General features: G+C 49.0%; 2 protein-coding genes across 2 annotated transcripts in view; both read left to right on the top strand.

The window, feature by feature from the left end:
- LOC130397049 (mucolipin-1-like) overlaps positions 1–9,555 on the top strand; it is an 11,456-nt gene extending 1,901 nt beyond the window's left edge. Inside the window, exons 4-14 of the mRNA XM_056604823.1 lie at positions 92–248; positions 726–807; positions 1,528–1,624; positions 2,303–2,402; positions 2,799–2,905; positions 3,313–3,462; positions 3,702–3,803; positions 4,358–4,480; positions 6,075–6,281; positions 6,549–6,693; positions 7,439–9,555. Of these exons, the coding sequence (XP_056460798.1) occupies positions 92–248; positions 726–807; positions 1,528–1,624; positions 2,303–2,402; positions 2,799–2,905; positions 3,313–3,462; positions 3,702–3,803; positions 4,358–4,480; positions 6,075–6,281; positions 6,549–6,680 (1,257 nt within the window). The 3' untranslated portion in view covers positions 6,681–6,693; positions 7,439–9,555. The remainder of the gene's footprint in view (positions 1–91; positions 249–725; positions 808–1,527; positions 1,625–2,302; positions 2,403–2,798; positions 2,906–3,312; positions 3,463–3,701; positions 3,804–4,357; positions 4,481–6,074; positions 6,282–6,548; positions 6,694–7,438) is intronic.
- Positions 9,556–13,966: 4,411 nt separating this feature from the next.
- Positions 13,967–22,500, top strand: part of prr36b (proline rich 36b) — a 39,295-nt gene continuing 30,761 nt past the window's right edge. The window contains exon 1 of the mRNA XM_056604785.1: positions 13,967–14,227. The gene's annotated coding sequence lies outside the window, so the exon portion shown is untranslated. The remainder of the gene's footprint in view (positions 14,228–22,500) is intronic.

The following is a 22,500-nucleotide window of genomic DNA, read 5'->3' on the forward strand; positions in this document are numbered from 1 at the left end:
GTGTGTGTGTGTGTGTGTGTGTGTGTGTGTGTGTGTGTGTGTGTGTGTGTGTGTGTGTGTGTGTGTGTGTGTGTGTGTGTGTGTGCTCCAGTACCTGCTGCTCCCCCAGACCTCCCTGGGGCGCTACGCCTACGTCCCGGGGACGGGCGTCAACGGCAGCGCTCTGTCCCTCTGTCAGCGCTTCTTCCTCCGGGGCAGCATCGAGCCCGCCAACGACACCTTTGACATCGACCCCCGCGTGGCCACCGGTACGACAGAAACACCTCCTCCTCGTCCTCCTCCTCGTCCTCGTCCTCCTCCTCGTCCTCCTCTTCCTCCTCTTCCTCATCCTTCTCTTCCCTCTCTTCCTCATCCTCCCTCTTCCTCATCCTCCCTCTTCCCCTCTTCCTCCTCCTCCTCCTCCTTCTCCTCTTCTTCCCTCTCGTTCTCCTCTGCTTCCTCCCTCTCTTCCTCCTCCTTATCCCCCCCTCCTCTTCCTCCTCCCTCTTCTCCTCCTCCTCCACCTCCCTCTCCTCCTCTTCCTCCTCCCTCACCTCCTCTTCCTCCTCGGCAGTTTGATAGGTCAGGGAGTCTGTCGCGCAGAGTACTTCTAGACAATGATGACGGTGATGACATAATATAATAACTGTTGTTACTGCGTAGGAGTGTCTGCTCTGTGGGGCTCATGCTCACTGAGAACATCGTGAAGAACAGCAGATTCAGTGTAAACCAATCGCTCTTTTCAGAGTGTATCGGACTGGACCCGCCCTCACCAGGCTCCCCTCAGGGGAACCAGGACTACAAGAACTTCACCCTCAAGATCCACAAGTCAGGCAACCTCCCTTATACACTCTAACATACGTTACCAATCATTATACCACGGTCTGGGGGAATACTCGATTCTAATTGGCTGCAGGGTGTGCATTAACCCCTGATATACGGACACCTGCTAAGTAGTTTCAGTCAAATTGTCTGTCCAGCCTTCAAAACGAGAGCTGTTTAATTGGGAAAAATGCATTAAACTGTAATCAGAAAACACGGTTATATGCTATAGACCCTATAGTATCTGTGGTACAAAGGCTGGGACGAATTTCAAATTATAAATATGTACACTTTATGTTGAAAGTATAGGCCGTAGCGATTCCCATTGAAACGAATGGCGCGGTGATTCGGTCTTCAAAACGAGAGCTGGTAAATTGTGAAAAATGAATCAAACTGTAATCAGGCAATGCGGTTATATGCTATAGACCCTAGAGCAGGGCTATTCAACCTCCTTAACAAGGGGGCCGAAAAGGAAAACCACTGGGGGTTCATGGGCCACACAGAGTAAAACTACGTGAATGAATCACTACAAATAAATCGTACTTAAAGTAGTGTTAACTTAATATATATAGTACTACTACATGGAATAAACTTGTCAGACGCATTCCTTCCTTCTTCACTTTTAATCGTATCATTATAAAAGATTTTGTTCTTGTATATTTTGGACACATATTTAGAATTCTAAGAATTCTACTATAACTCTTCTCTGTTCTGATTGGTCCTCAGGCTGATCAACGTCACCATAGACTTCCAGCTGAAGGCCATCAACATCCAGACCATAATAAACAACGAGATCCCAGACTGCTACACGTTCTACATCACAGTGAGCATCCTTCTCTCCTCCTCTCCTTCTCTCCTCCTCCAACCCTCCTATTCTCCTCTCCTTGTTCTCTTATCTTCAGCTCATGTCCCCCCCTCCTCCTCCCTGCAGTCTGATCCACTTCTCCTCTCCCCCTCTTCTCTCCCCTCTCCTCCTCTCCTCTACTCTCCTCCTCTCCTCTCTCCTCTCTCCTCTCCCCCTCTTCTCTCCCCTCTCCTCCTCTCCTCTACTCTCCTCCTCTCCTCTCTCCTCTCTCCTCTCCTCTCCTCCTCATTGTGATGCAGACGGAGAGTTGAAGATGTATGTAAGACGGACACTGAAGCCCTGCAGTAATAAATCTCTGCTGGCCCTCATGTGATTCCTGTCACGCTGTTCACATGAGATCCTGTTTCCCTGCAGGAGGCCGAAACCTCCCAGGAGGGTACCGTGTTCTGTGATATGTGCTCGCATTTTTCTAAGAAATGGTGTGTGTGCGTGTGCGTGTGCGTGTGTGTGTGTGTGTGTGTGTGTTTGTGCTTGTTTGTGCATGTGTTTGTGAGTCTGTGTGGTGTGTGTGTGTGTGTGTGTGTGTGTGTGTGTGTGTGTGTGTGTGTGTGTGTGTGTGTGTGTGTGTGTGTGTGTGTGTGTGTGTGTGTGTGTGTGTGTGTGTGTGTGTGTGTGTGTGTGTGTGTGTGTGTTCAGATCCTCCTGGACAACAAAGCTCACAGTGGGCGGGTGAAGGTCAGCCTCCAGAACCGAGCCTCCATCACTGAGTGCCGGGACCCCAACGTCTCGGGACACGGTGAGCGATGAGAGACCCCCTGCTGACCAGCGGGCTGTGACGAATCAATTACAATGGCCTTGGTGCTCACCCTCTCTGAACCGCTTATCCTTTTCTCTCACCTTCTCTCCCCTTCTCTCCTCTCCTCCCCTATACGCTTCTCTTCTCTCCTTTCCCCTTCTCTCCTCTCCTCCCCTACATGCTTCTCATCTCTCCTTTCCCCTTCTCTCCTTCCTCTCCCCTTCTCTCCTTCCTCTCTCCTCCTCTCCTCCTCTCCCCTTCTCTCCACCTCTCTCCCCTTCTCTCCTTCCTCTCCTCCTCTCCTTCCTCTCCCCTTCTCTCCTTCCTCTCCTCCTCTCCTCCTCTCCCCTTCTCTCCACCTCTCTCCCCTGCTCCCCGGTCTCCTCCTCTCCTCAGCGGACAGCTATGCCCGGGAGGTGTTTGACGTCCTGGTGGCGGTGGTGTGTCTGCTGTCCCTGGTGCTGTGTGGTCGCTCCATCCTGAGGGGGGTCTTCCTGCAGCACGTAAGACGTCTGGACCGCAGAGTCGCTCACTAGCTCCCGCAAAATACTCTGGACACTCCCCCCCTTACCTCCCTAATGCCCTCTTACTTACTCACTTATCGTATGTTGTACGTCCTGGCACTTAACAATAGTACCTAGCACCGGGTAGCACCTTATGCTAGCTATCTCTGTATACGGGGAATTGGCTAACGTAGCGATATTTAGTGCTTGGCACTTGGTTCTATGAACAACCTTACTGTACCTACAGCGGTATATTGTTGTTTCTCTTCTCCTGATAAATGGACTTATTGTAAGTCACCTCGGATAAAAGCGTCTGTAAGACCCCCCCACCGCCCTCCTCCCCTCTGGACCAGAGTCCACGGCGTCGAGGGGTCCACCTCACGGGGTGTGCTTGTTTCGGCCCCCAGGAGTACGTGGGGTTTGTGCAGCGGCGGACGGGCCGGCGGGCGAGCTGGGGGGACAGGATGGAGTTCATCAACGGCTGGTACCTCCTCCTCATCGTCAGCGACCTCTTCACCATCACCGGCAGCTTCATCAAGATCGCCATCGAGTCCAAGGTCAGCCGGCGACACGGAAACACAGGAGGTAGAGCGGGTGGGCTGGCAACCGAAAGGGTGCTAGTTCGATCCCCGGCTCCTCCTAGCGAGTGTCGACTGTGTTAATGTGTGCATGCATGGGTGAATGTTAGGCATTATTGTAAAGCGCTTTGAGTGGCCACTGGTCAGAACAGCGCTGTATAGATGCAGTCCATTCCCTCAGCCCGGTCTCTGTAGCAACGTGTGTGTTGTCTCCACAGAGCATCTCGTCGTACGACGTGTGTGGCATCCTGCTGGGCACCTCCACCCTGTTGGTGTGGGTCGGCGTCATCCGCTACCTCAGTTTCTTCCAGAAGTACAACGTGAGTCCACAGAAAGACCAGCGCACACGCTAGTACACACACGCTAGGACACGTAGCCTGAAACATGCTAACACACAGCCTAGCATGAGCCATCTCACGCCCTCATACATGCTAGCACACGCTAATGACGCTCTTTCCGTTGATATATGCTAACACGAGCTGTCACACTCTAATTTACACGAGAACATGATGTGACATGCTAACCCACGTTACCAGAAGGTAACATATGCTAACAAACGGAAATAAATGCTAAACAAATCGTATTTATTCCCTTCTTTATCTTCCCTTCATTCACTTACTTCCTTCCTTCTTTCCTCCCTCCCCTCTTCCCCTCCCTACTGTCCCTTCCCTCCCTCCTCCCTCCCCCCTCCCTCCTCCCCTCCCGCTCCTTCCTCCTCCCTCCCACCTCCCTCCCCCTCCTCCCTCCCCCCTCCCCCCTCCCTCCTCCCTCCTCCCTCCCTTCTCCCTCCCCCTCCTACCCTCCCTCCTCCACCCCCCTCCTCCCTCCTCCCCTCCGCCTCCCTCCTCCTCCCTCCCTCCTCCCTCCCCCTCAGATCCTGATCGTGACGCTCCGAGCGGCGTTCCCCAACGTCATCCGGTTCTGCTGCTGCGCCGCCGCCATCTACCTGGGCTACTGCTTCTGTGGCTGGATCGTCCTGGGGCCCTATCACACCAAGGTACACACACTGCTACACTACTACACACACTACCACACCAAGGTACACACACACTACTCCAGACTACTACACATTACCACACCGAGGTACAGACACTACTACAGACTACTAAACAATACCACACCAAGGTACACACACTACTACAGACTACTACACACTACCACACCAAGGTACACATACACTACTACACACCACGGTACACAAACACACCTACACTACCAAACCAAGGTACACACACACTACTAATATTCATCTCCTCGTGACTTGATTATTGTAACAGCCTTTTTACCTGCTTGAACCAGAAAACACTCAAACGGCTACAGACTGTTCCAAACTCAGCTGGCAGGCTTTTAACAAGATCTAGAAAATATGGCCATATCAAACCTGTTCTAGCGTCTCTACACTGGCTTCCCGTTTGTTTTAGGATTGATTTTAAGATTTTATTGATTACTTTTAAGGCTCTACATGACTTGGCCCCAACTTATACCTCAGAGCTTTTAGTCCCCTATGTGTCGTCTCGTAGTCGGAGGTCCTCAGGCAGTAGACTGCTGGTCCTCCCAGTGTCCAGGCTCAAAACTAAAGGGGACAGAGCTTTCTCCATACAGGCACCGAAGCTCTGGAACGACTTGCCTGAGGAAATTAAGTTGACTGAGTCACTGCCCATTTTTAAATCTCTCCTCAAAACCCACTTTTATCAGAGATCTTTTCCAGATTTCATTTGAGCCTGCCTTTGTTTTTATTTGTCTTTTATCCTTTTGTTTTCGATTTTTTTTAGGCGATCACACACACACACACACACACACACACACACACACACACACACACACACACACACACACACACACACACACACACACACACACACACTAAGGTGCAAATACTAGAAAGTCCTTCTGTTGAAAGTGGATAGAATGTTATCTAGGATGGAAACTCCCTTTCAAATAAATATAGAAAACCAAATCTAAATATGAAAAAAAAACGTCTTCAAAAAGCCTAAAGGACATCATGACGAAGTTTAGACCTGTTAAATGTCAAACCAGGCAGAATTAAATGTCAGACTATGAACCAAGCGCACAACAGAGCCATCTATCTCTCTAATGTCCAAACCTCCCATACTTCCAATCTCTACCCTTCACTCCATACAAACCCCTGCACTTATGTGATTATTAATAATGCACGGTTTGAAGGTTATGCTGAGATTACGGTTATTCTGCATGTGTAATGTTTGTTTCTCATTGAGTCGCTCAGGAAATTACCATCGCTGTTGGGTCTCCTGTCTCCCATGGAAACGGTTTCTATTGCTCATGTTGCTGTGTTTGACCCAGTGAATGCTATAATTGTTCAGTAATTGTGTGTGTGTTTGTGTGTGTATGTGTGTGTGTGTGTGTGTGCGTCTTTTTGTGAGTCTTTGTGTGTTTGTGTGTGTCTTTGTATGCGTGTACACGTGTGTGTGCCTGCGTGCGTGTGTGTGTGTGTGTGTGTGTGTGTGTGTGTGTGTGTGTGTGTGTGTGTGTGTGTGTGTGTGTGTGTGTGTGTGTGTGTGTGTGTGTGTGTGTGTGTGTGTGTGTGTGTGTGTGCCTGCGTGTGTCTGTAGTTCCGCTCCTTGTCCATGGTGTCGGAGTGTCTCTTCTCGCTGATCAACGGCGACGACATGTTCGTGACGTTCTCGGAGATGGAGCGCAGCAGCACGCTGGTGTGGGTGTTCAGCCAGGTCTACCTCTACTCCTTCATCTCCCTCTTCATCTACATGGTGCTGTCGCTCTTCATCGCCCTGATCACCGGAGCCTACGACACTATCATGGTAGGCTGGGGGTCACAGGGCAGCGGTCTAGGGTCTGGGGGTCATAGGTCAACGGTCTATGTGTGGTGATAGGTTGAGTCCGATCAGATTCATTCTCAGTATTGAAAATAAAAGTTTGTTTTATATTAATCATCATTTTGGATCATAATTACTATTATTTGTTTCAGTCATTATGTGTTTGTGTGTGTGTGGTGTCTCTTTTTGTCTGCATGTGTGTGCGTGCGTGTGTGCGTGCGTGTGTGTGTGTGTGTGTGTGTGTGGCTACAGGCACAGACCCAGGAGCAGGTGCTAGTGAGCGAGCTGCGGGACTTCATCGCGGCGTGCGCGGACACGCCCACCTCTGGAAACTTCCACGAACCGGAAGGATCGTCGTGCTCCTTCCTCTGCTGCTGCGACTGAGGAGGAGGAGGAGGTGAAGGGGAGAGTTAGGGAGGGGGAGGAGGAGGAGGAGGAGGTGAGGGGGGAGGTGAGGGAGAGTTAGGGAGGGGGAGTAAGGGGGAGGAGGAGGAGAGTTAGGAAGAGGGAGTAAGGGGGAGGAGGAGGTGGAGGCAGGCAGGAATTGGGATGGGGGAGTGAGGTGAAGGGGAGGAGGAGTTGGAGGAGGAGGAGGAGGGGTTGGGGGTAGTGTGGAGGAGGAGGGGTTGGTGGAGGTGGGCGGGAGGGGGTCGAGGAGTGAGGTGAAGGGGAGGAGAAGGAGGACGGGGCTTTAGAGGAGGGGGAAGAGGAGGAGGGGGAGGATGAGGATGACCTGGGGGCGTAAGGTGAGGGGGTGGAGGAGGAGGAGGTGGGGGGTAGTAAGGAGGAGGTGGAGATGTGGGGAAGAGGCGGGGTTGACGAGAAGTAGCGAGAGGGACGGAGAGAGAGAGAGAGAGAGAGAGAGAAAGTAGGGCTGCAAAAAACATCTCATTTATAACATGATGTATGGTTATGATGAGGCACATGTTGCCCGTAATGCAGCAGCACTTTGACCTACAGTATATGCTGAATGTTTGAGCTGTATAAACTACAACATGTTAGTTTGTATCGTTTGGGAAGAATGTGGAGAGACTGCGTGCAGATGTGCTGGTGTGCGTGGGGATAAATCGACCCTCATGTAAATCATCATCTCATCATCATCATCTTCTTCTTCGTCCTCAACATCGCTCTTCCCCTCCCAGACGCAGAGCGGGAACCATCCTGTCTCCATGGCGATCGGGCTGACCTTGCGCCAAACTCCCCGTGGTTACCAAGGTTACAACACTTACATTTTTAACTCCTTCAGAGACCCCGGCCGGTCTGCTGAGGGGCTCGAAGACGCTCGGAGAGTCTCTCCATAAGTCTCCTTCAGGCTCTACCAGACGACCGTTCGGCCTCAGAGTTTCTTAGTTTACATTTGAATCCCGTTATTTTAATATATTTATTTTGAAATTACAGATGAGTCGGTTTTTATCCATCCCTCCATGTGGTTGCCTCGGTAACTGTCGCATATTGATATTTATTGGTGTAAATACATTACATTACGTACGTTAACACACACACACACACATACACACGCACGCACACAGACACACGCATTTATACATTATGAAATATGCATAGCTGGGATATGCATATTTGATGTCTGCTGTGTTCCTGTCCTCCGGGGGGCCGGGGGGATGGGGTGAGAGGAGGTCCCCCACTAAGTCTTCATTAATATTGAGTCCCCCCCCCCCCGGTAATGAGAACAGGGAGGCTAAACGCTCACGCTAATGCACTCCTAGCTCTGGGTTCCCACCGCAGCACAAGTTTGCACACATTCCTTCTGGAAAACTGAAGGAAAAGACCTTGAAGAATTCCATTAAAGGAATAGTCAAGGCTAAAACACTTTGATATTGTTATGATGTGTATATTGGGGATGAATAGGAAACAAAGGTCGTATTTTACTGTTTAGTGTAGTTTGGCGGTTTGGGAGAGTTTTCTCAATCTCAAACTGGCGTTCAGTTTAGCCTGGCCTACATCTAGGCTTAACAGCGGCTAGTTTTAGCTGAGCCAGTGTGTGGCAACTGATGCTGATGCAAACTGATGCTTGTGTGTGGCAGAATACACCACTGGCTAAGCTAAAGCTAGCCATGCGCCAAACTCCCCTACAGCCATGCTGTAGGCCAAACCGGCGGTCCCAGCTGAGACTCTCATCAGGAGGGAGGAGGGAAGGCCTGGTCGCCCGTGGGCCTTATGGTATCATAGCACCCTGCTGAATGTCTAGCTAGCTCTCAGAATTAATAATACAAAATACATTTGATTAATTTTACTGAATATACAAACGTACAATTTACAGAATGTCACCTCCTCATGTTGAGAAGGCATAGTGTGGCATTCTGGGTAATGTAAGAAATGGGTTCACTGGAGCAGAGAAGGACAGGATGTATGTCACCACGCCGATAACAACAGAAGTACAATTTGACACAAACCTGGATAACCTTCCATGGAATGAATATGACAGCTGTTTAATAACAATGTCAGAGTGTTTAAGGCTGGAGTTTTCCTTCAATATGATGATGAGTATTAATATTTATGTATTTATGCATTTTATTTTGGTGACTGTTGATTTCGCATTGAAGCCAAGTTGTGAGGACAGCTGCTTGTTTGTTCTTAATGGTGAAAAAATAAATCACTCTGGAATACAAGGTACTCTTGACATTATGTGCTTTTTTTTCTTCTGAAATGTTTTGCAAAATATCAATAGGGAATTTAAAGCTTCTATCTAGTCTTAGCTATTAGTGAGTTAAATGCAATGTTAATAACTGTTCTGAGGCATCTGTCCTTGTTTGAGATTTGTTTTAAGATTTTAAAGTTGTTTTTTTTACCAATCAGGGCATCTCTTCCCTGATTAGTTCAGGGAATCCATCGTGCACGTCAATAACAGGTGTGGTAATCTACACTTCACAATGGCGGCTAAATGTTTTTCCTCTTCTTGCTCTCTCTTAAAGTTTACAGCTCTCAAATCTTTACACCAGCTTTAAATGTTAACTCTTCAGTTTAATTTTAATTATATGTATACCGTTTTACTTGAAGTATTAATTAAATGCTCTGTCAGTATTTATGAATGTACTACCATTAAACTAAGTATAGGAAGGTAATGCAGCTTTTACCTTGAAAACACATCCTTTTTTTATGATTTTTATTAAATAATGTTGTTATTTTTGCCTCACTGGCACAATATGCAGGACTAAATGCTGGGTAATGTGTAGGCCTATTTATATATAGTTCCAAAAAAACCACTGCTTTGCATATAACAATGAATGGTTGTAATAAATTCAAAAACATGTATGAACTGAACTCAGGTGAGAGTGTTTATTCTTGTCTACTCGACCCTCAGCGACAAACTCATTATCATCCACTCAAGAGATCACAATAGATCGTTTAACCATCCTGAAGATATCTGTGGGTTTCCAGTTAGTACATTGTATAATATGCCCGGAACGCTGCGGTGCTCCCGTAGTGCCGCTAGAGGGCAAAGGAGAGCCGGGTCAGACCTTCAGCCGGACGTCCTCTGAGGAACCACATAGTCAATACAGCAGCTGAGATGCAATACCGAAGGGAGGGCAGGCTGAAAACACTGCATTTTAGAGGAGACGAGGAGAGGATGGGAGGGATGGAGGATAGGTGGAGTGTTGCATAAAGAAAAGATAAACAAAATAAATTAAAACGGAAGGAATAATGCTTAGCAAGTAAAATGTCGGCGCTGCCCCGCCCGCCATTATCAGCACGCACCACGCGTCCTCACCTCGTGGATAAGTGGAGGTGGAGAGGAACACGAAAGCAAAGAGTAACTGATGAAGATGCAAAACCCGAATGGCTTAGCAAGAGGAGAGAGAGAGAGAGAGAGGCTGGGGAGGCGGGGCGGGGGGAGATAGCTGTGGAGGGGGGGGGGGGGGGGGGGGGGGGGTTGGCGAGAGAGAGAGAGAGAGAGAGAGAGAGAGAGAGAGAGAGAGAGGGCGAGAGTGTGGCTGGGGAGGGGGGATGGAGAGACAGGGAGAGAGAGGCAAGTAGAGAGACAGGGAGAGAGCTTGTGCTCTTAGTGAAGTGGAGATGAACGCCGTCCAATAACAGCATCCATTATTCAGCTGATTACGTCTGACAGACAGGGAGTGACCGGCCTGGACATGCATCCTCAGGGCCCAGTCCTGCTCCCGGTCCCTCAAGATGAAACGTATATGTCAGATTCTGTGAAATGTATGGAAAAAAGCCTAAACAGGCTGTACATGAATAGCCTGTATATTTTACTGTAAACCCCTAGGTAGGTAATGTTTTTACCTAAATGTAGGTAAAAGCCTCTGTATTTTAGTAAATAGCCTATGTATATAGTATAGTATAGTATAGTAGTATAGTATAGTATAGTATAGTATAGTATATTTAATATAAGGATAGCCTGTGATGTATTAACAAACACATATGCATGACGGGCTCCAATGAGATGAGGTAAAAGTGATCTGATTTGAACATAAAGTCGTTGTGTATCTTCTAGGATACCTCTAGAATAGTCTAGCTTCTCCAAAATCTTTAATCCTTATCTCAAGATTATATGGTTCAACAGTAAGGGAATCAAATGATACTGGCTGGTGGGTGTGGCTGTAGTGTGTGTACCACTGTGTGTATATGTGTGTGTGTATCTGTGTGCGTTTGTGTATTTGTGCAGACTTTGTATACTGTTAACCTGTACGAGCTCCCCAGTCCCTGGCTGCGCCCCATGTGGGAGGTCACCACAACTCTGTGATCAGAGTCAAACTGGAAATATTAAACACGTGGCGAGCATTTCTGCAGAAGATGGCGTCAGTGGGGGGTGATGGGCGTGTCTCTGCCTCTCTCTACCTCACTCGCTCTCGCTCTCGCTCTCCCTCTGTCTCTCTCACTGCCTCTCTCTCTCTCTTTCTCTCTGCCGCTTCCCTCGACTTCGGTGTCGGTCTATCTCTCTCTCTTTGTCTGGGTACATGTTGTTGGGGAATGAGGTGACTTTGAAACAGACAGAGAGAGAGACAGAGAGAGAGAGAGAGAGAGAGCAGTACTGGTCTGCCTGCAGGACCAGTCACCATGGTACAGAGGCAGAGAGAGAGACGCCCTCGGCGAGAGGCTCAGTGGCCCAGTTCCCAGCTATACTTAGATACACTCCGTACCCGTGACCTCGTGTTCTGCACAGTACTTGACTGATAATCAATCACTTTTTACCTTTTTGAAGAACCATCTTTGTTACTTTTCCTTTGTTGCATTTCTGAACTGCTTTGGCAATGTTTCAGATTAATTTGGTGAGAAAGAGGAAGACAGCTGGGTGGAGCGACAGAGATGTGGATAGAGAGAGAGAGAGAGAGAGAGAGAGAGAGAGAGAGAGAGAGAGAGAGAGAGAGAGAGAGAGAGAGAGAGAGAGAGAGAGAGAGAGAGAGAGAGAGAGAGGGTGAGACAGATGGAGAGACAGAGAGAGAGTGAGGTGGATGGAGAGAGAGAGAGAGAGAGAGAGAGAGAGAGAGAGAGAGAGAGAGAGAGAGAGAGAGAGAGAGAGAGAGAGAGAGAGAGAGAAAGAGAGAGAGACAGAGAGAGAGGTGGTATTGGTATAGACTGGTGCTGTTCTAGATTGGGAGCCAGGCTGGGTGCTGGGTCTGGTGTGGGGGGGGCTGTTTGGTGGGTGCACCGCCACACCCCTTCCTGTAGAACAAAAACACTTCCTTTCTTTGTGGTGCTTGTGATGGACCATGCCAGGACCTCCGACAGCAGTGTACACACACCTCCTCTCTCCCTCCCCTTCTCTCGGTCTCTCTCTGTATTCACCTCTCCCTCCCCATCTCTTTCTCTCCCTTCCTGTCTCCCTCTCCCTCCTGTTTGTCTTTCTCTCCCTGCCTCCCTCCCTTTATCTCTTACCTCCTCCTCTGTGTGTCTCTCTCTCCCTGCCTCCCTCCTCTTCTCTCTCTTCCTCTCTTTCTCTCCCGTCCTGTCTCCCTCTCCCCCTAATGGTTCTGTCTTTCTCTGCCTGCCTCCCTCCTCTTCTCTCTCCTCCTCTCTCTCTCCTCATCCCCCTTCTATGATTTTAACAAACATACCAACATTAATATGACTCATGAACATATAAACACGTACCAGCTCCAAACTCCATATCCTCCTCACACCAACATGCGGACATCAATCTGTCTGTAATTGTGTAGAAAAAATAGAAAATAAGAATATTCTATAATCTATCTCTTTCTATCTATTTACTCCATCTTTGTGTGTGTGTGTGTGTGTGTGTGTGTGTGTGTGTGTGTGTGTGTGTGTGTGTGTGTGTGTGTGTGTGTGTGTGTGTGTGTGTGTGTGTGTGTGTGTGTGTGTGTGTGTGTGTGTGTGTGTGTGTGTGTGCGTGTGTGTATGAGAGTGAGGTGTTGATGCATCACTGTTTAGTAAACAGAACCCTGCCCCCCCAGACCGTCCAGTTCCTCCGTTAAGCGGCTGCTGCATGGTCGGGACCACGCTGAGCTGCCTCAGAGCAGAGCCCGTGCCTGGAGCAGACTTCTGCCCGCGACACGAGTTGGACCGACCACCGATTCTCCACAAAGGAACGGAACAGAGCCGAACAAAAGGCCCGCCTCGTGCAGACAGCCGCCGGCTGCAGGGCTCCAGCAGCACGGCAGACAGGCAGACGGACAGACAGACGACAGACAGGCAGGCGAGCTGAACGACAGACAGACAGGCCGCCGGCTAAAGGGCTCCAGCACCACGGCAGACAGGCAGGCAGGCAGACGAGCAGACCGACAGTCAGGCAGACCGACAGTCAGAACGGCCACCCAGACAGTCTAACTGTTCAATAGAGAGGAGCGCGAAGCGGAGACAAAGCGGTGAACGCCCCCTGCTCAAAACCCCCTGGTTCTGCCTCAGATAGTCCAACCCGGTATAAAGTGGGTCTCTTTATTTATTTATGATTTATATAACTGGGGCGATGTGTGTCGTGGATCTGGCTCTGTCGGATTCTCAATCTCTCTCTATTCAGACCTCGCAGCAGCAGGTGCATCCTCGCTCAATGCTCCAGGATTTGTAAACGCCGATCATTGGAAGCAAGTCAAAAACAGGAATATTCAATTAAATCTGTCCTATTAAATCCTATTAAAGCGAAGTTACGGTTTAGAATGAAACTATACGATGGGAAAACCACTGGGCCTTTAGATATATAGGAATGCATTAATACTCTTAAGAAATATAGCTCTTTCTATCAACAGGTTTTCCATGTGTTGATCCCGGGTTTAAACGTGTGTGGACCCGGTAGTGACACCAAAATGACCATCCCACGGTCTCCATGGGAACCCCTCCACATGTGGGACACCCCATCCCATAATGCGTGCACTCCTATGAATGGTGGCGTGAGTAAGCAGCAACACGCATTCATCTCTCCCACGGCTCCTTAAAGAGATGAATGCGTGCTGCGGGATGCGCGGTCACGCGTTAAAGGGGGTGTATAGGGGCGTGCACGACACAATACAATATAGAGAGAGTATTGGGGGCTGGAAGGAGAAAGGGGGGATACGACACATTGTGAACTCAGGGGGAGAAAAGTAGGGTGACTTGCAAGAGGTGACATCATCCCTGATTTGAATAAACCCCAGGCTGGCCGGTGATAGGCCGAGCCCGGAGCTCCTTGGCAGGTGATTGGCTGGGCCCGGAGCTCCTTGGCAGCTCGCGCTTTCTCATCCCTTTGAGTTCCACCGCGGCGCGCCTCCGTAGTGGTACAGTCCTCTCCTCGGTCCGCCGGTCTGCACAGTGTGTGTGTGTGTGTGTGGACTGCTAAACGCCGGTCCTTTCTTTCTTTGAAGAAGGAAATCACGGCGGTTGTGGACCCCCGAAGTTTCCCACTGACCCGGTTCGGTTCGTGTGTTTCCGGCCCGTTTCGTCGCCCTGTGAGGCCGCTTCGTTTCCGAGGGACACCGGGCGAACTGGGCGAGGCTGGACCGGCTCTGAGAGCTCCCCGCACGGCATCGGTAAGGCGGAGTGAGTTCCTGAGTCCTGGCTAGCTGGCTCAGGATGTGTCGAGATTATCTCCTGGTTAATATCATTTAAATGTAGCATATGTATTCTGAAATGTTTGTTTGGAATAACCCGTTTTTCGCGTCGTCGTGTGGTGCGAGTTACCGCCTAACCGTCACCAACGTTTTTTCCACCGAATAAAACGGTTAAGGGACCGGAGGTGTGAGATGGCATGAATGAATATCGGCGTTAAAAGTGAACTGGGGTGTGTTTAACGGTCTACCGACACGTGTCACCGCCTGGTTCGGACCAGGAGACGTGGCTCTGGACCCCCAGCCTCCACTGGCTCCTCCGCCACCCCGCCGGGCTGGAGGGGCGGTGGCGGCCGGTTGAGGACCCCGTTGTCACCGCGATGTGGACGCGGGGTTGTCGCTGAACCACCGAAACGTTCCCCCCTTAGTTTTTATTAGGAAATACCTTGTTTATCTACTCAACCGTGATATTTTCTATCACCTTATCCCCCATCAGTCCCTTAACTTTTCCTATCCGCCGAGCCATCCTCTGAGGCGGACGCCCATTGTTCTCTGAGCCGATAACTGGTCCATCGTTCGCCCGGGTGGTTCGGTGATAATAACGCCGGTAAACCCCTCCTCATGTTCCGACTCTGTAGGCTGACTCCTGTCTATGTGTGTAAAAAAAAAACATCCAGGGTATAATATATGTAGGCGGCGGGGGTGCGTCCATGAAACCAGCCGGTTTGATTAACACGCTAATGTCTTAACGCTGGAAGTCGTGGTATCCAGTGATTCATACCGGGCTGTGATTAGCTAATGGGGCCGGGGACTCGTAAATAATGCCGCTCCTTTCTGGCCTGCCTGCCCGGTAGTGTGCGTAGTAGCGGGTATGGTCCTCCCCTCTGCAGCCGAAACAATAGAGAAGGAGCCGGCCGCGGTCCAAATCTCTGCTAACCCTAACCCCACTCACGCAGGTAGCCTTCTCCCAAAACTCCCCCTACTGTTTCACTGTTTGCCTTTCAGGGCGCGGCGGACACTGGGTAGGAGACCACGGGGTGCTGGTGGTCGTGGGCAGGCCGGTATTAATACACATTGTCTGCTGTGAGATATCGGTGTCATTCTTTGTTGTGAGCCGTATCCCAGGGCGATTAATACAAGCACCTTAGGCTCAGCCACTTGGGTGCTTGGGTGCTCTCCAGAATACTCGTCACTGGTGGGGCTTACAGCCTGTCCACCACCCCCACCCTCTGATCCCTCCCCATCCCCTGTCCAGCCAAGGGAGAAAGGCTGACTCACTATGTTGAGTTAAGATGGGAGGGTGAGTTAGAGCCTTGGCTAATGCAATTGCGCTAAATTACATTTCCAGGGCATCAATAGCCAAATCCCCGTTCACAAAAGTCGGGAGACAATAACACTTTTTAGAGACGATTTCATAGAAATTATTTGAAGCAAATTCTCTAACCCAAAATATTTTCCTATATTTGTAAAGGAAACCCAAGCCAAAGGATTTCTCCGTGTTTTTTGCGGTGGGTTAGCTTCTATTATACTTGTTTTTACCAGCGAATATGGCCTCCAGCTGGTTAAAACAACCATTAAGAAAGATGTTGGAGTGTCAGCACAAAACAAATCTATTACGATAAAACACCTTGAAGGCACGACGATATGAGTGCTTTGAAACTACGTAACATAAAGCTCTACAAGAATATGGTATGAGACTATTAATATTGTATTAGATGGGGGAGTGTCAGATGGGATCACAGGTCTGAGATCAGCTCCTCAAAGCGACGTCCAGGTGTCCTTGAGAGAGTGGCTAACAGCCCCTGACCATCTGGTGGTCGACCTTGCCTGATTGGCTGCTGCCAGTGTTTGGGCGGGTATGATTTGTAACAGATGAAGTGTTGTGATTGGCCTTCGTCAAGGCTAGTAAAGTGCTGTATGAAGTTACGCAGCCCAGTTAGCAGAGACAGTAGCAATGTGCTGTTGTCTCTAACAGGTCTCAGTTTGTGTGACATTAATGTCAGCGACCTTGACCTGTGTGCCCTCCCAGTGCAGAGTACAGGCCAATATTTAAGGTTGTTTACATTTTAATGACTGTATCACCCGAAGCCTGAGTCTGTCTCCAGCCTGGCCCTGGGTCCCTGGCTGGTCATAAGAGAGAGGAGATTGTTGTATTAATAGGCTTCTGTTTCCCCTACGCCCAAAGGCATTAGATACCACTGACTCACTAATGGAGCCCCAACCCCCAAAGAGAAGCCTCTCAAATCACAAGCCTCTCCTTTGTGAGCTGGATGGACAAGCAGAGTCCTTCCTCCAATACGTCTGTGTTGATGAAGACAGTGGGGATTTAGTAGTGTGCTATTGCTTATTATTACTACTTAACATGCTTACTATTATGTGATTGCAACAGAGCATTGTGTATAAAATCTCGCTATCATTCCAAGGATGAGACGTTGAATGGAATAATTCGTCATCTTTTGAAACCTGCTTAATAAGATCAGCTAACCAGAGAATTTAGATTGTCATTCGACCTTCAAAACAGAACCGTATACCTTATCGACCTGGATTTTATTAGTGTTTGGTCAAGCACTCCTTGCCCATTGGTTACATGAAGCCTCCTTCCCTCTCGGCGACTTTTAAAGTCATGAATATCAGTCGTGACCATTAGACTAGCCTTCCTAGAATGAGGGTCTGCCTGGCCAGTATTAAATCATTTGTGTTCATATTGAGAAACAGTATCTGTGTATGTTTGGGTTATTCCTTTAAGTTCCTTTCAACAGGGTTCAATTATATTCTACTGGAACATCCCTTTCCTGAGGCAGCCATTCTGTAGGGAGGCGCTATTCCAGAGAACCTCCGTTTAGAAAGGCAGTTGCTTAGACAACCAGCCATGGAAACTCACCCTAAACCACCAAAGTTACAGCTAATTTAAGATAATCCAGGCTATCTTTCCTTTATGCTGTCATGGCTCAACGGCCCAGCAGCTCCAGGGAGCGTGCAGCGGGGAGATAAGGCCGTCCGTCGGGCCTGATATGGGGCTCGGCGGCGCAGTTGTTGGCGAGTGCAGCTGGTGCTCCGGCACATGGTTGTGCGGTCCGGGCGCCTGCAGCTGTGGTCATCTCTGGGCAACCAGAGGCTCTGAATTCCACCGGTGGGAGGACAGGACGTGGTTTGCCACCCTGTTGCTAGGGTAACGATCTCACCAGTTCACGGGTTGGTGCTACCTCTTATTGGTTTGGCTCCAGCAGTAATTAAAAGGTGTGGTGTGGACGCCTGTGGCGTTCTAGATGGTCGTTACCATAGCGGCCCGGCCTGGTTCTGGTGTTGCCATGGTGGATGTGGTTGGGAGTCAGCCTTTGAGGCAGTTTCTAAAGAGATGGCTTCAAAGGTGAGAGAGTTCTTCATGTCATCACAACACAGAATAGCTGCTTGGTTGATAATGTGATCTGTTTATAAGTTGCACGTAAACCGGTTCAAACACAGGGTAAGCGGTTTGAACCGCTAACTTGCTGTTCTGTTGTGTCTTGGCGCTGGGGGGCTCTGTGCTTCTGATAAGCCCAGTGCTTAATGTGATTCTACATTATAGATACTAATTGACCCGATGACCTGGAAAAGAGGAGTCAATAAACGATATGTAAATTAAACATGGATTTTTATAGCGGTTATCGCGGTGGTTGCCCTGGACTGTAGGCACCGGAAATTCCGACCCAGAGCCATCGGCTGGGGTTCAAAGACCCCAACCATCGGACCATCCTGCCCCCTGGTGTAGCAGGTCAGGGTGGAGATGGTGAAGCAGATGGAGGTGGTGTAGGGGAGGAGGTGGTGGGGGGAGTGTTGTACAGGAAGCATACTTCACTTGTAAAGGAACATGACTTCATGTTCTATTAGATCAGTTTCTACCAACCGGACCTAGACCAGGGATCTAGGTCTCCTTGTCATGGATCAGTGTGTGTGTGTGTGTGTGTGTGTGTGTGTGTGTGTGTGTGTGTGTGTGTGTGTGTGTGTGTGTGTGTGTGTGTGTGTGTGTGTGTGTGTGTGTGTGTGTGTGTGTGTGTGTGTGTGTGTGTGTGTGTGTGTGTGTGTGTGTGTGGCACGTGCCTCTCACCTGCTCTCTCCTATCGCTCTGTATCTCTGTCTCTCTGTCTCTCTCTCTTCGAAGCAGGAGGACGCAAATCCTCTTAGAAACACTGTACTGGTACATGCAGAGTGCCTGTGTTCCTGGTCCTGAGCCAGGCTCTCAGAGGGAGAGAGGGAGGTGAAGGAGATGGAGGTGACACTGAGACAGAGTGAGAGGCAGACAGACAGAAAGGAAAAGGGAGGGGGTGAAAGACTGTGAGAGTGGGAGAAAGGCAGACTGCGAGACAGAGTGATAGAAAGATAAAGAAAAACATTCTAAACTAGACAAAGCGATCGAGGAAACAATGGGAATTAGTGAGCGTTGTAGATACCAATTAAGATTTGAGAGAGAGACAGAGAGAAACGGATAGAGGGATGGAAACTGACAGATGGACAGCAGGAACAGAGGCCTCTGAAGTGCTTAAGTCGCCCTTTTCCCCAGATGTCTCCCTGGCCCTGGTGCTTACCTCTCTACTGTCGGTTCTGTCTGTGGTGTCATTGATCTGATCCTCCAGCTGGCCTGTGCTGCTCTGATCTCGTTTAGCCCGACAGAGAGAGCCTGTGGTTGGCATGGCGCCCACTACAATGACCCCCCCTCCTAACCGGCGGCTTGTCAAGTTACAAACGACTTAGGTGGTCCCTGCTCACTGCACTGTCCTTTATCTCTCTTTCTCTATTTCTTTATCTGCTTAAATTTCTACCAACTCAAATCGTTAAAAAGTGCTTTACTGGCATGAAGAATATCTATTTTTATTGCCAATGTTTAAAAAGAAATGTCAGTCTATATGCCTCTCTCCGTCTCTCTGTCTGTCTCTGTCTGTCTGTCTCTCTCTCTCTCTCTCTCTCTCTCTCTCTCTCTCTCTCTTTCTACCTCTCTCTCTGCCTCTCTCTCTCTGCCTCTCTCTCTTTGTCATTGTTTTTACCGTCTAACTCACTCAATCACTGTCTTTGTTTCGGCTTACTGTTAGCCTATTCTCTTCCTCTATCTTGCGCTCTCGATCTCCTCTCCCTCTTTCTCCCTCCCGGTCTCAGATTCAATATCCATATCTATAGAATGGACACAAGTCTAATTGCACAGTAAACACAGAGATATTACAACAACAAGCATATATGGAAAATGGTTATAAAGTGACTTCCCTTCTGGGGTTGATAAAGTACACACACATGCACCTACCTGATATGTACATAAAGTAATATTATATTTATTATGACACCACTTCACAGAACATATCTTTCTCTTTTCATCTCCCCTACTCATGTCTCTTTCCATTTACCTCTGAGGTCGAGTTGGGAATGACCCGCCCAGGTTGACCAAGTTCCAGTACAACAAGTGGGAAAGAGAGCTGCCTTTGTTGCAATACCAGTTCTAGTTAGGTTAGCCTTTGTTAGCAATACCAGTTCTAGCCAGGTTAGCCATTGTTGCAATACCAGTCGATAACAAAGTATTTTCTGTTATTTTGCAGATGTATATGTACCGTATCAGAAGGCCTTATTGAATCACGTTAGAGGTCTTATTGAATCACAAATATGACAGAAGGGTTTATATTCAGTGTATTAGTACAGCTTTCACTACTGTTGTTGCATAGAGCAGCTATCTTTGACCTTTAGTTTGAGTTTGTGAGATTCTTCTGAAAATCGAACGCCCCATTAATTGTTTCTCTTACTTCCTGTTTCCCCCTGAAACTGTCCCTCTTGCCCACTCACACAGACGCACAAGCCTTGCGCCCATTTGAAGACAAACACTGTGCCAATGCACACAGACACACACACCTTGCCCACGCAAACAGACATACAGTAGATAGATAATCCCTGCCCACGAACACAGACACAAACACACCTTGTTAGCGCACACATGCACACATTTTGCCCAAGCACAGACAAACACACACACACACACACACACACACACACACACACACACACATACACACACAACCACACACACACACACACACACACACACACACACACACACACACACACACACACACACACACACACACACACACACACACACACTAGGCTTGGGTGGTACCACAGTGTTACTGTTTACCAGGGGATTAGATACACCGAAGGTATAAATCAATACTGTAAGAAACACAGGTGCTTCTCTTTCTATTAACATATCCATAACCACATGTTTTATCTTGTTTATACTGTATGTGGTGTTGTTGCCAAGTTTTGAAGCATTAAATAGAATGAAATAGTCCAAAGCAAAGTCCTTGCCATTGCATTGTTGTTGAGAATAGAAGAGTTTTCACTAAACCAACTATTAGTGTCTGGCCGGGGGTCTCCCTGCGTCGGACCACCACCATCACTACGTTCTACCATAATGACCGCCCAGTGCGTCCAGACATCAGACTGGAAGTGACATCTATCGCACATAGCGCTGATGTGATGGTGATATAATTAATCACACATCTCACTCACGCTTTATGTTGTTTGATAGCATATCAAGGTAGTCAGATCATTCCAATGATCTGATGCGTTGATCTGAAGACGCGACCACCCGTGTGATTCCTGTGTGTAGCGCAGTATACCAGCCACAGCACTCCCCTCACAGAGCCATCCTTCTCCAGTGTTTCTACACAATAGGTGTAATGAAGAGCCCTGCCCTGAACAATACCCAGACTACAACGCAATAAAACCACACATGTCTCGCGTTGCAAAGCGGCCCGATGGATAAAACATCAAATCAATGTGTAGAAGTTTATGAGTGGCTCTACAGCTGCATGGCCTGTGGCGCTGGGTGTGGGTGTGACTGACAGACACTATATAATACAGGTTCAACAGACTTTAGAAATGTATACCAACGCAGTGGTGGAAACAAAGTACAAGAGAGTACTCGTTGAGATTTGGACCTTATCTATGGATCTATATCTATTCATTATTCTATGCCAGACTGGTCAGAGGAGGCAGATTGCCTAATAAGGCACTCAGCGTTGTAGGCTAGACATTCTCATACATGCTAGATCACTTCTTCATGAGCAACTCATCTTTTGCTTTTTTTATATTGTTATAATTCTTTTGCACAAATAAAGTCATACACCCTTACTGAGATGTCAGTAAGGTATGAAGGTATAAATAAAAAGTTGACGCTTACACACACACACACACACACTAGGAGAGAGTCCTCTCCTAGCACCATCTGATACTGCTGCCATTTCCCAGGGGAACAGGCCTGACTGCATCAGAGTAAAACAGGCCCCTGCTCCCCCCACTAATGGACCCCTCTCTCTCTCTCCCCTCCATTGATCCTCCTGTGTACCTCCCCGCTGCCAGGCTGTTGAGCCCCTGCGAGCCCCCCAACTCTGATGGGGGCGCCCCTCAGCGCTGGTCCTCTGGTGGTTTGGGGGTCTGCAACCGACCGCAGGGTCCGTTGTTTGTTGTTCTTTTACCGTGAACGAGAGGGAGGAGAGGTGGGGGGGGGGTCGTTAGGTAGGGGAGGGGTGAGGAATGGGGGTGCAGGCCTGGGGAGGGAGAAAGATGATGGGTGGAGGGAGAGAGGGGAGGTTTAGCAAGGGTGGATGGGAGTGAAGGTGTAAGAAAGGGAGATGGAGGCATGGAAGGAGGTGAGGTGGAGGGAGAGAGTTGAGTTGGAGAGAGGCGGGATGGTGGACAGGCCCTTCCTTCCTATAGTGTTGTCTCTCACATCTGTGTGGGACACTGACGTTCTGCTATAGTCTGTATATTCATCATCAAAGTTCTCTCTCTCTCTCTCTCTCTCTCTCTCTCTCTCTCTCTCTCTCTCTCTCTCTCTCTCTCTCTCTCTCTCTCTCTCTCTCTCTCTCCTAACTGGATTAGCGTCTGTCTTTGTCCAGGGTTAACGAGCTCTGTCGTGTGTGAATCTGACCGTCCCCCGGGGCCCCGCCTTCTGGTGTGTGTGTGTGTGTGTGTGTGTGTGTGTGTGTGTGTGTGTGTGTGTGTGTGACGTGTATTTGCTGCTGTTAATTCTGAGAGGGGGGATGACCACCAGTTATATGGAGTATCCTTAATGAACGGGTTAAGCCAGCGCAAGCGACTAACCCTCTGTCAGCACGAAGCTGGAGGGATTAGCGGTGTCATCCTGGTCACGTGACCCCCACCAGGTGGCCCACACCCTCTTGCCTGGGCCATTCTTTGGCACGCTATCACGGAGCACAGTTCGAGAGAGCCCGTCC

This window comes from Gadus chalcogrammus, chromosome 2, assembly GCF_026213295.1.
Source record: "Gadus chalcogrammus isolate NIFS_2021 chromosome 2, NIFS_Gcha_1.0, whole genome shotgun sequence".
In the NCBI taxonomy this organism is placed as follows: Eukaryota; Metazoa; Chordata; class Actinopteri; order Gadiformes; family Gadidae; genus Gadus; species Gadus chalcogrammus.